The 13,929-nt window shown below is 47.5% G+C and overlaps 1 protein-coding gene across 5 annotated transcripts in view; it reads right to left on the reverse strand.

The window, feature by feature from the left end:
• BIN3 (bridging integrator 3) overlaps positions 1-13,929 on the reverse strand; it is a 249,286-nt gene that overhangs the window by 179,428 nt on the left and 55,929 nt on the right. For all 5 annotated transcript variants that reach the window (XM_085871004.1, XM_085870993.1, XM_085871014.1 and 2 more), the window contains one exon: positions 9,230-9,278. Coding sequence is in view for 1 of the 5 variants with exons in the window: in XM_085870993.1 (XP_085727119.1) it covers positions 9,230-9,278 (49 nt within the window). In the remaining 4 variants the exon portion in view is untranslated. The remainder of the gene's footprint in view (positions 1-9,229; positions 9,279-13,929) is intronic.

Below are 13,929 nucleotides of genomic sequence, written 5' to 3' on the forward strand. Positions count from 1 at the left end.
ATAAAACATTGCCTCACAAAAAGCCAAACCCCTGCACAGCAGGGAAAAACGGATAAAAAGGGGGTTTATTTTTAGGGAAAAAAAAGGGAATCGCTGAAAATCCCCCATTCATTTACATGGGGAAAAGTGAGCTAGAACCATCATATTCACCCTACTTATATATATATATATATATATATATATATATATATATATATATATATATATATATATATATATATATATATATATATACATATATATATATATATATGTATATATATATATATATACATATATACATATATATACATATACATATATATATATATATATACATACATACATACATACATACATACATACATCAATTTTGAGCTTTCTGGAAAAAATATTTGGACAAAAAAGAAAATTACTCGATATTCCTCATCTTGGTCAAGAGCATTTGTCTCCACTTCAATGTGTCCACTATTCACTAGTTTCCATTTACTGCCTTGGATTCTCACTTTTACCGAACCCTTGATCACTTCTGAGGGGTCTTTGACTTTGCAAAACTTTTCAAGATCAGGTAATTTCCATCAAATTTGCAGACAGACCGATTGTAGCAATAATTGAATTGAAGATAATTATCCATGGGAACATTGGAAGAGTTGAGTATTTTCCAAACAAAGCCGATGGCATCACCCTCCCAAACCCCACCCCCCCCCCAATGCATGCATGTATAAATCATGAAATGCATCTCTCATGCCCCCCCCCCCCCGATGCAAACCTCAACACCCCCCCCCCCCAACCATGTCTCCAACCACCTGCATGCAGGTATAAATCATGAAACCACCACATTTCACCATTTCAAGATGTTAAACATTGAGCTCATGTATAAGCAAATCTGCTGTGTGTATATTAAATTGCACTACTCAGGAGACCATTTTTCCTTTGCAAATTTTCAAAAAATAAATAATCAAAACTAACCAATAATGTGTCCATAATGAAGCAAACAGTGAAATTATTGAAAAGTGTCAGCATTTCACTCTATGATGATGATGACACAATAAAGTGCATGTTGGTCGGGAAGTAAAACAAGCCTCAAAGCAGACAGCACAGTGCCAGGTAGCTATAGGTAAAGGTGACAAGGTTTTAGGTTGTATTTGTAGGGGGATAAATTCGAAATCAAAAGAGGTAGCTTTAACACTGTACAGCAATTTATTGAGGCCTCATCTGGAATATTGTGTCGTTTTGGTCATCACATCTGAGGACAGACGTAAACAGTGCATTAGATGGGTACTTTACTGTCACGTCAGGCCAGATAAGATCTGTGACATGCTACATGTACCATGTTCTCTGAAGAGACCCGTGTCATAGGCTGGATGAAGATGAATAAACAATCTCCACCACCAGGTTTCCTGGTGAGGAGGGTGGATGGACATGGACACCCAGCAGGATTAAAAACAAAACCTGTCAAAGGATGAAGGAGTTCCCTGTGAGCCAAGGGCCATTCATTTCTGATGTGCAACTGTGTCTGCGGATAACTTCCTGAAGATGGGATACCTTTTTTCGAGGAGGTTGGTGGCAAGACTTGCACTCCGACCTGCGTAAAATACTTCATTCCACAAAACACACAAAAAACAATGCAAAGAAAACTGAAAACCGACTCGGTGCGAGTCCCTCCTGCGCAGCTGCCATTCGCAGGGCAGCTCACCAGATGATGGGATTGGGGCAAAGCTTTCAGAAACCCCATTCTTTGCAAGGAAGAAAAGCACATGATAACCTTCCTGGGTCCGGTTGGGGTGGTGTGTTGGAGTGATGCTGAGGTGTCGTCCACCAGACAGCGGGCTACTTGGGTTAACCTGAGGTGATCCCTTTGGGTCGGTACCTGGTATTCCTATCCCAAATAGAGGACGATCACCAGTCTCTGATGTCCTCTGAGCCCCAGCGGTTGAACATCAGTATTGCAGCATTCTCTGAGGATCGGAGACCGCATAGTGGTGAGGTCATGGCGGGTGGTTACACCTACTATTGGTCTGGCTGCTGTGATGGTAACCATACTCAAGGAGTTGCTGTAGCTGTGTCCAATAAGCTGACTCCCATGACAATTGAGGTAACACCGGTCAACGAGGGTATTTTGAGACTGAAGATTCGTCACTCCTTGGGTGTCACTTCCCTGGTCTCTGTGGATGCTCCGACTGAGGAGAGTAATCTCACCGTGAAGGATGCATTCTATGCCGTGCTCGAGTCTGTGGTTGATCAGTGCCCCAGGTGAGATACTCTTCTCGTCTTGAGGGATTTCAATGCATCGAGTCACACTGATAGGGATGGTTATGAGACACGTGTTGGTCCCAATGGGTCTGGAACTGTAAACCAGAAGAGCACAAAGTCCCTTGACTTTGGAGGAAGTCATGGACTTGGGGTGGCTGGTTTATGGTTTCAACGCCCACAGGCTCATCGCTGGACTTACTATTGCAACGCTGGTGGTTTGGCAAAGGAGATCGACCATGTGCTCATTGATGTGCACTGGAGGACACACCAGAACTGCAGGGTCTACTGGAGAACTCAGTTCTTCAATAGAGACCACAGGCGTATTGTCGCAACTCACAAGTTACAGCTTAAATCCAGAAGAAAGGTACCATCCCAGCCTTGGCTGGATGTTGGCAAGCTCAAGGATGAGAGGGTAGCTGAGTTTGCGAACAGGCAAAGTGGGGATTTTGGAGGTGGAGGGAGGGTCTGGGTGTTTCAGAGAATACTGAAGAGATGTAGAGTGCCATCAAGACTACCATCCTTGATGTCTTGGAACCCACCATCAGGTGATGAAGAACTTTGTCTCCCAAGGGACACTGAATACCATTAACCAGATGGCAGACCAGAGCTGAGCTGTCAAGGGAGCTGAGGTGTCAAACCGTATGTGCGCTGAGGGTGGACAAGAAGGCCCATGTGAGAGAAACCTGTGAAGGGGAAGAGAATTATCTGTGGTCAAGTAATTCTCGTCCTGCTTACAAAGGAATTTGTGCATTAAGTTCCTCCAAGCCCGTTCTTCCAAGCCCTTAAAGCCGCTGTCACACCTTGACGTTTTAGCCAGCGTATGGCAACATATCAAAATGTATGTAAAACGCTGGCGTACGGTGAACTATTGATGTTTTTTTCAGTTTTTGGCGTATTCAAAACGAGTTGGACGTATGCATAACGTATTAGTAATGTACACAGAACTTTTCGATAACATATAGATAACTTATACCAACGAATGCTTAGCGTGTTGTTGGCGTTCACAACCTATGCTCAACGATAGTCTAACGTATGCATAGCGCGGCAGTGTATCGCCGACGATCACGTGGCGGAGCCTATTAAAAGGCTGCCGGTCGACGATTCAAATCATAACCGCACTAGACATCGAAGTGTCAAGGCCCTGTCACACCTTGACGTTTTAGCAAGCGTATGAAAAATTTGCCGAATACGCTGGCACACGTCGAATACGTTATGGGTAAGTTTTGTATATGTTAAGAGCACGCTGAAGCATGCTGGCATATGTCGTAGTACGCCAAGCACGTCGACAAATTTTAAGCATGGGAAAAATTTTTAGACATATGCCAGCGTATGACGCAAACGCATATGCTGGCCATAAATTGTAGGCATGTTAAGCGATCGTTGACACACGTCACTTGTAAGTTACTCATAAGTCGAAACACGTCGAGGTAATGTTTAGCGTACCCGAAACTTATTTCTAACCTACGAGTAACGGGCTTTGAACCTATGAGTAACGTATCTCCAACGCATATTGACGTATGTAGATGTATTTAACGTCTTCCGGATGACCACTGAACTTACTGAACGTGTTACTAACTTACAGCTACCATATAATGGCGTATTAGCAGTGTTTAGGGGAAATGGTATATAAAAATGGGCTTCACACAGGAGGAACCCGTCAGTGTACCAGACTCCATGGTTTTTTATTTTATTTTTTTTCTTCGGCATGACGGTGATGTTGACAATTCGATTTCTAGCGTGGTTATGATTCAAATCGTTGAGCGTCAGCCCACTAATTATATTATATTATAACCGCACTAGAAATCAAAGTGTCAACATCACCGTCATGCCGAAGAAGAAAAAAAAAAAACATGGAGTCTGGAACACTGACGCTAAACATTACCTTGATGCGTTTCGACTTATGAGTAACTTACAAGTAACGTGTGTCGACGTGTGTCAACGATCGCGTAAAGTGCCTACAACACGTTACTCATATGTTAGAAATAAGTTTCGGGAATGCTAAACATTACCTCAACGTGTTTCGACTTATGAGTAACTTATAAATAACATGTGTCGACGTGTATCAACGATCGCGCAACGTGCCTACAACTTAAGGCCAGCGTATGCGGAACGTGTGAGTCATACGCTGCAATACATCGAAAACTTTTGAGCATGTTAAAATTTGTCGACGAGCTCGACGTACTACGACGTATGCCAGCATGCTTCAGCGTGCTCTTAACGTATACAAAACTTACCCATAATGTATTCGACGTGTGCCAGCGTTTTCGACAAATTTTTCATACGTCGGCATACGCTGGCTAAATAGTCAAGGTGTGACAGCGGCTTAAGCGGAGGTTGGTGAGTTATTGACAGAGGAATCCGAATTGAAGGCCCACTGTACAGGTTAATTGAGCAGCTCTCCCAGGCTGACCCACCAGCTGTCGAGTTGGATGTCAGGGGTGTTACTATCCCTATTGCTGACCCTCCAATCAACTGTGAACTGCCTTCGTGTTTATGGAAACACAGGCTGCAGTGAAGCAGTTGAAAGGGGGTAAAGCTCCTGGGATCTGTGGCATCCTTGCCAAACCTCTCGAGGCTGGTGGAAATGCTATACTCATGTCGATGCACGCATTTCTCTGCTCTATCTGGAACACAGGCAGCATCCCAACTTGACTGGAAGAGGAGCCTTGTTATCCCTCTCTGGAAAAGAAATGGTGTTCGACAGGACTGAAACAATTACCAAGAGGTGACGCTGCTCTCAGTGCTGGGTAAGGTCTTTGCTCGGATAATTCTTGAAAGGGTTCTCCACCATCTGCTTGAGCACCAGCACCCAGAGCAGTCAAGCATTACACCAAAGAGGTCAAGAATTGACCGTATCCTTACTCTTCGGGTCCTCACCGAACGCAGATGAGAGTTTCAGCAGGGGCTGCTCACAGCAGACGTTGATCTCCGCAAAGCATTTGATTCAGTGAATCGGGATGACCTCTGGAGGATTCTCGGTCTTTGTGGGATGCCACCAAAACGGTTTGATCTGATTTCTGAACTATACTCGAGTACTGAGTTTTGCGAGGTGTGGTGGTTCCATATCGGACTAATTTTCAGTTGTTACTAGAGCTCGTCTGGAGTGTGTCCTGGCCCCCACACTTTTCAGCGCTTGAATGGACTGGATTCTGGGAAGGATGTTGGAGAGATCAAGCTGAGGTGCATCATTTGGGAATGTCAGGATCTGTGACCTTGATTTCACAGATGGTGCAGTTGTCTTTGTGGAGACGCTGGATATCCTTATGCCCCCCCCCCCCCGAGGCACAGAATGAGGAGTTGTTGCCACTGGGATTACGGGTTACCTTGGTCAACACTAAGATCCAGGCTATCAATGACATATTGGATGCTGCTATCTTGTCTGTACCAGTTTAAGGTGAGGATTTTGAGGTCACGGAGAGATTCACTTACCTCGGCAGTGATATTCATGTCTCCGCATGTTGTGAGCCAGAGATCGACCAATGTCTGGGTCGGGCCTGTGGAGTCGTGGACTCATTGGATTATGGAGTGTGGCGCTGTCAGTACCTATGCAGGAGGATGAAAGTGTGAGTCTTTAACCCTTTGAACCCTCAGCTCCTTGGACTTTCAGCTCCCCCACCCTTTTCTCCCTGGAGAAAAATCCAGCTGCTCAGGTATACGGAGGTTTGAATAGCTGTCGGTAAACCGGCTGTTTGGGTGTATGGAAGTTGGAATAGTAGCCTGTAAAACGGACAGCAGGGTTTAAAGGGTTAAGTCCTTGGTCCTTCCAATATTTCTCTATGATTGTGAGACTTGGACTCTGACCAGGGATCTGAGATGGAGACTTAACTCCTTCAGTACCAGGTCTCTTAGGAGAATTCTTGGCTATCGTTGGTCAGACTTTGTGTCCAATGAGCGGTTGCTGAGAGACTCAAATGAGATTTGTTACCTGTATAATCTGTGAGCATCAGCTGCGGCTGTATGGACATGGGGCTCATTTTCCTGATGCTGATCCTGCTCACAAGATTCTCTCAGTGAGAGAGCCTCGTGAGTGGAGAGGGCCAACGGCCTGACCACATGCGTCATGGTTGATCGGCATCTCAAGATGGGGATGGGCTAGACATCTGCCTGGGGGATGGCCAGACGGAGGCCCCTGGAGTACCGGCAGAAAGTGGACACAGCGACGTGCTGCTCTACAACAGGCTCCCATACCTGACCTGACCGAGCTAGGCTTAGCTATGAGGAGTGGTTGAAGGAGACAGGGCTTTATACTGTTGTGAATTCGCGCCCGCCGGCGTGCGAACGGCCACGTAACTCGAATCGCGGCAGATGTATTAACTCGAATCGCGCGTCGCCCACCGGACGGACAATTCAGTCGTGACCCTCTCGGAACAACGCCGGGAGCTAGTCACGGGTAGGGGTTTAACCTCACCACGATCGTGCCAATTGCCCACCCGCGCAGGATAGGGTTGCTCCCCAAATTCGATCTACCTAAGTACCTGCACGAATGGTCGACCGGGCGATCGTACCACGCCACAGGCCGACTCCGGACACGAACCGCTTAAGCGGTACGTTCCATGCTACAGTGATAACCGAGCGGTGTTATCGTCGGCCTTGACGGTTCCGATTAATAACCAGGATGTTGAACCCACTACGAACCCCTTACGTGATGCAAGATGGAGATTCAAATGGAGGAAAGATGAAGCGAAACGGGCACAGTTCAACAAGCAAGCATTTTATTATGCGACACACAGAAAGCACGTATATACAGCCAGACAGAATACACAAAAAGCAAAGGCAAGAAGAAAACAGTTGACACCGACCTAACGCGTACACACGGCAACACTTACACAGTTTTACTTCATAGACGGCGCCAACACACATTTACACAAAAGCAAAAGAAAGAAGCCACCCTCACAGACAAGGAGGCAGACAGGCCCGTAGGCCAAATGTGCGTGGGACCTAGAGGAGCGGCCAGGTCCGCGAGACCGGGGAGGTCTTACCCGCGTCCTCGTGACGCGTTGGCGGGCAAGCCGCAAAATGTCCGCGCCGCTGTGCCCCGACTCCGTGCCCCTGGCGTGCTCGTTGGCACCACGTTTGGGGTGGGGGAGGAACGGGGCCCCCCTTTGCACTATCTCAGCACGGGGGAAGGGGAAATTGTTGATGCCCTGGGGGAGGGGAGTGGCTGGCTGGCTTGGGTCCCACGACGAGACGAGCGATCCCCCACACCGCAACCTCGTTGCCGACCGCCGTCCTCCTTGCCTCGGACCCGAGCTTCCTTGCCCCGACCTGCCGCCTGCAGCTCCACCGCGCGCACTCCCCTTCTTCCAGCTCAACTCTCAACTCCGCTCCCCAACGCTCAACGCTCCAAGCTTCTCTCACCGAGCTTACGCTTAGCTCTACCAGTTCCACATTCTTTCCCCGAGTCGCCTTCCGCTCACATCTTTATAGCTCTCAGGAGGTGCCGATATGCAAATTCCCAGATCAGAACACGATTGGAGGCGGGGCCACAACGCCCCCCCGGTCAGCCATTGGTCGGGCAAAAATGGGCGTGAACCTACCCTAATCCTAAAATTTGCATAGACGGATATGGACGGAATCCACCCACACGCGCCTGGAGGCAGGGCCAAGCCGCCTCGCGCTTGCCTATTTGACGGAGGAGAAGTGGGCGTGAAGCATTCCTGATCCGCGGATCGACGCGTTCGGCCTCCATGGCTGAACGGCTCTGGGAACACGACGTTTGGTGTTGACTAGTGGTGTTTGGGAATGGCCGTAGAAGCGATGATGTGGGATGAAGTTGTGAAGGTAAAGGCAAAGGTGGTGGTGTTTGCGAATGGTTGTAGAAGCGATGATGTGGTAGCGTAGGTGGTGGAGGTGGTGTCGTTGTAGTGTGGTTGGCGCTGTGGTGGGGATGGCATTGTTGTTGAGATGCTGTTTGTTTGAAATAAAAGATAGAACAGAAAAATGGCTAACTGGAGGATCGCAGCCCGAATGGATCACATAAATTCCCTCGATACAACGGGTTTGGGCTAACTACACATGTACCTATGGAGATATCTCACCTGAGGGCCCTTTAGGGTGTAATGCGAATTTCCACAGCCGTAACAATACACTAGAAAGGGGGCGGTTACGAGGAGATATGATAGAGATGTTTAAGATAAAGAAAAGTATACACAAAATAAGGGCAGATTAATTATTGTTGTTTTGAAGGCCATGGCCATTCTCCTGCATATTGTTTGAGGTAAATTTGCTTTGTGTGACGAAACAGCAGAACCTGATTTCATGAGACAAGCTGATCTAATTGAGGAAAACAATGCAGTGTGGCCAAAAGTGGTACAAAAAGTGCAAAACTTCAGTTTCCAACTTGCAGAGGTCCCTCTTCTCACCTCTTCCCCTCCCTCGCCTTCCGCTCCTTCATTTCCACCCCTCCCGCTGCCTCCTCCCATTCCACCCCTACCTCTGGACTCCCACCCGACCCTTTCCCTTCTCTCTGCACCCCCACACCCCTGCCCCTTCTTCCCCTGCCTCTCCTGATTAACTGAGGTTGGCTTTGGGGCTTTCCACTCTCTGGGGATGTGTACAGTGCAAAAATGCAAGTCATCTCCATAACTGACTTGTCATACCCTCTGCCACCACCATCGGGAGGTGTTGCATGATACACATTTACATGAAGAATTGTCGTCGACCTTCCCTCCTGAACCTGTGATTACAGATGAAACCAAGTAGCCCATGTTCACCACGACGTCGAATTTGGTCCGTGTGCCAGGTTTGGTGACAAACGGGCCAGTAGTTTTGGCATGATTGGTGTTACACAGACAGACAGACAGACAGACAATGACATTTATTTCTGAGAAAAAAGGATTTTGATATGGTGCTCCAACCTATCATGCATTGGGCGATAATACCGTTTCACATGACTTTGTAATGACAAAAAAAAACAAACTCCATGTCACCAACTACAACTTATATTGGATAAACTCTTCAGATGCTCAAAGCAAAGCTTTCAAGATGCAAAACTCACAGCTTTGGAGACAACTGGTCTTTTTGGTTCCGGGTTCTTGAATCGGTTCCTGTGAGAAAGAAGAGCAAAATTTAGTAAAAGCAGCACATCACCCGTCGGGTGATGAGGTCACCATCTCCCCCCACCACCACCACCACCACCACCCATCGTTATGCATATGTGTACACGCATATGCAAGCAGTTACATTTTAGCTATGAATAAACTTACACAAGCAATCCTGGCACGTGAAAAAAAATAGCACCACCACTTATTCCTTTTCCCTTGACATTCATCACAGAATGAAGCACACGTATTGCATAACATGCATCGCAGATTGATCATGCATGTAATAAGACAATCGATCAAACACTCGCATGCTACCTTATTAGAGTTATTACATTCAGAGGAAACAATATTTAGTTATTTCAATGCTGTTTTGAGGCAAGAAAGATACACTGTTAATCTCACTTCTGATAAGTGGTCGATCGATCGAAGCAATTCATTCAGAAAAAAGTATCAATTGTGGCTTTTGGAGATGTATAGCACAGTATTACACATCTGAATAGAGTACAGCACTCGAATGCACACAGGAAGTCATGTCTTTTTAAAGTTTGGCATGATGAAGAATGGCTGCATATGAATCTTCACCATTTTAAAAACTACATGCACTGGACATCACTTTGTGTAAATGTACACATGCAGCTTGCGACAAACACATTTTACGTTATTGGAGATTTTAGAGGCAATCCATATCAATATTGGGTGGTCGCTGGAGTACCCTTATTGTCGGGTTTTCCGTGTGTGTGTGTGTGTGTGTGTGTGTGTGTGTGTGTGTGTGTGTGTGTGTGTGTGTGTGTGTGTGTGTGTGTGTGTGTGTGTGTGTGTGTGTGTGTGTGTGTGTGTGTGTGTGTGTGTGTGTGTGTGTGTGTGTGTGTGTGTGTCTGCAACGCGAGGCTCCACAGCACAAACCAGCAAACCGATTTCGATGAAACTTGGCGAGCAGGTGCCAAATGAGATAGGAGTGTGCGCGTTTGAGTTTCGTTGCTAAGCAATCACCTGTTGGTATGCAGCGGCCGAAAAATCGCGTACGGTATTTTCAATACTTGTCCTACAGTTTTGAATGTGGAGAAACGAGACTTCGGAATTAAACACTTCGAGATATTTAGAAAATTTTACTCGAGCCGATTTTTGATTTTGGTTTAATTTTTCAAATGGTAGTCCTTCAAAAATCGGGTGTCTATTTACCATCATTTTGTTTGTTTGTATGTAATGGACAGCTCTGGAGGCCAGAGGGAGGAGTCAACCGATTTTGATGAAACTTGACAGGTAGGTTCATACCGGGATCTAGTTCTATGCTTTTGAGCACCGTTGCTATGGACACCACCGTTGCCTAGCAACAGGACTTTGAAATTTTAGAAAAATCCCCCAAAAAATATTTTTTCGAAAATCAAAAATGGGCTTTCAGGCTTTTATGTGCACTACAATCAACCTCTTTGTCAAAAATTTTCAGCCCGATCCGTCAAAAACTGTATGACTCGTATGCAATTATGTCGCGACCATCCATGTCGCCTACCGGCTTGTTAAGTCTTTTGTTAGCCCTGTACTCAAGACGTACAGACATATAATCTTTGTTCTGTTGTGTGGTTGATGTATAAAAGCAGAATGCAGTTTTGAACACATTACTGTAGTAGACACAGAGTGAGGTATGTGTAGTCTCAAACAATCAAGAAAGTATAAATGTTTATGTCATGTGTACAATAAAAAGTATTTCTTTGCAGTTTAGTGTCGATCTGTGATCAATTTTGAATGCAGCAGATTCCAGTGAAGAATGGATGAGGAAGGAGTAGGCTATATCCTGTGACAAATGTGGCAAATGGGACAGGAGAAAGGACCTGTATAAATTCCACATAATGTAAAATGTTACTTCAGGACATCATCTCTCCCCCCCCCCCATTCCCCCCTCTCTCTCGCTTCGATCCCATCAATCCTCTCCCTCCTACCTCGCCTTCCCCCTCTCTCTCCCATCTATCCCATCGATCCTCTCCCTCCTACCCCCATTCTACCCTCTCACTCCTTCCCCTCCTCTCCCCTCACTATGCCCCCTCTATCTCCCCTCATTCTGTCTCTCCCCCCTCTCACTCTGTCCCCCCCTCTCCTCTCACTTTGTCCCTCCCCTCTCCTCCCACTCTGTTCCTACACCCCTCTCTCCTCTCTCCCTGCCCACATCGCGCCAAACCAGAAACGGCTATCAAAATGCATTTTGCCTTTTAAAAGATTACCCGTAAGATTTTCTTCCTGTTTTTTGCAACAGAGTCTTAAACCATCTTAGATCCAACAGAAAATGAAATGAGATATCGAATTTGAGTAAAGATAAAGCTGTGAGAGAGTCAGAAAGGGCGAGCCTTACAAAAGATGCCGATGAAACAGAATAATTTGGAGTGCACAAATATGGTGGCGATAGTCTACAAATTGTAGGTGGAGTCAGGCAAACTGTCCAACCAATGGGTGGACCTCGCATGCATGCATGGACGCACGCACGCACACACACGGCTTCATTTATAGTACTGGTGAACCCGTTGGTCCATTGGACCAAATTTTCATCGGTCTTCACGGCCTTGTAGCAGACCTTCCTGCCATACTGCGAGAGCATTAGCTTGCTTTTTCACCAAGCCCAGATGAGTTTGGGCCAGGGTGGAGAGTATCCGTTCGTTATTATTATTATTATTATTAAATTATACGACAATTATTATTATTAATTAATATATGCTCGGTTACAGCGTTATCATTCATATTGTTGTGGTTACCAAATTCGCAAACCACCATTCAGGTCCCTTAGGTGAGATATCTCGGTAAGTACATGTGTAGTTAGGCCCAAACCCATTGTCTAGTGGGAATACATGTCATTTATGCGTGCTGCGACTCTTCAGGATAGCCGTTTTTCTTTTACTATCTTTAATTTGGACCAACCGCCATTGTTACCACCAGTCACAACATCAACCACCAACCACAACGCCGCTTCACCACAACCGCCACGACCTTCACGTCACACCTCGCAACCGTCGCATCGCCACCGTTCTTGCGCCGCTTGTGGGTACCGGTGTTGGACTCGTGCAGGGCGCGCGCCGAACAGCGTGTACAAAATCACGGATTTTGTGCTTCAAAAACGGATCAAAAACGACACACGCCCACTTTTTGCCGTCCAATCGGTGAGCAAGGGGCGATTTGGCCCCGCCCCCAGGGCGTTGGAGGGCGATCGATATATGCAAATTTATGGATCAAAAAGCATTCACGCCCACTTTTTCTCGGGCCAATGGGGAGCGAGGTGAAAGGTCGAAGGGAGGGGGTCAAAGATGAGAGGGCGAAGCCACGGGGCTGATATAAGCGACCGTGTTCGTCAGTCCAGTGGAGTAGTAGAGTCGAGAGGGAACAGAGAGTTAAGACTTCGCGGGCGGTGGAGTTGGCAAGAAGGAGCTGGTCGTCGTGTGCGTTGGAGTCGGAGCGGAGGGGACGGAGCTGTGGAGAGGCGGCGAGGGCAGACGAGGGGGTGCTCGCGTCGTGCAGGGAGGCCGACAGCGCGACCTGGCCGAGGTGGAGACGCTCGTCGCGGGGCAATAAAAATCCTCTATACCCCGAGCATCAGCAACCCCCTCCTGTTTCCCCCCCGCGCTGAGATAGTGCGACCAAGGGGGCCCCTTTCCCACCCCCTACCAGACACTGCCCGCGAGGCCCGCGGAGTTGAGGCACCATCGCCGCTCCGCGTCTCATCACCAGACGGGTAGGCCCGACCCGGTCTCGGCCTCAGGCCCGCCTCATCCTTTGAGGGTGTTCTTTTTCTTTGCTTTGAGTGTATGTGTTGTCAGCGCCGTCTGTGAAGTAAAATTGTATAAGTGTTGCCGTGTGCTCGTGTAATCGGTATTAGATCTGCATTGTTGCATTTGCTTTTTGTGTAAATTGCATTGTGTTTTTCTTTTCTGTGTGCATTTGGTGGAATTGTATATGTGTGCTTTCCGTTCGTCGCGAATAAATGTGCTTTGTGTTGAACTGTTTCCCGCTTCGCTTCGTCATTTCCTTCATTGAATCCTCATCTTGCTTCACGTAAAGGGTTGGTAGTGGGCTGAATACGCCCGATAATTAATCGAACCGTCGAGGTCGACGATAACACCGCTCGGTTATCCCGATAGTACGGAACGGGTCGCTTAAGTGGCCCGTGTCCGAAGTCGACCTGCAGCGAGGTGCGATCGCCCGGTCTACCCTCCGCGTGGGTACTTAGGTAGGTCGAATTTGGCGAGCAACCCTATCCCACGCGGGGGCTGATTGGCTCGATCGCGGTGAGACCGAAAGGTCCACCCGTGACTGGTTCCTGGCGTTAGTCCGAGAGGGTCACGACTGGATTGTCCGTCCGGTGGGCGACGTGCCGCGATTCGAGTTACGTGGCCGTCAGCACGCCGGCGGGCACGAATCCATAACACTGGTGTCAGGTCGTGCGATACAAATTCATCGCCCTCCTCGCGGCACTGGTATCGGAGAACAGGAAAACGGGCTCTCCTGTCTCCGGCTAAATTCACGGGAATCGGTCCAGGGGTGAGAGAAGCGACCCCCGATTCCCTCCAAATTACGAGCGAGCTAAATTAACCCTTCACGAGAAGCAAGATGGCGTCTCAAGGCGAGCGGGAGCCGGGGGTATTAGAAATGGATGTAGAATGTGTAGAATCCATGGTCC

This window comes from Eptatretus burgeri, chromosome 1 (assembly GCF_056783735.1).
Source record: "Eptatretus burgeri isolate ZD-2024b chromosome 1, Ebu_testis_v1, whole genome shotgun sequence".
Taxonomy (NCBI): Eukaryota; Metazoa; Chordata; class Myxini; order Myxiniformes; family Myxinidae; genus Eptatretus; species Eptatretus burgeri.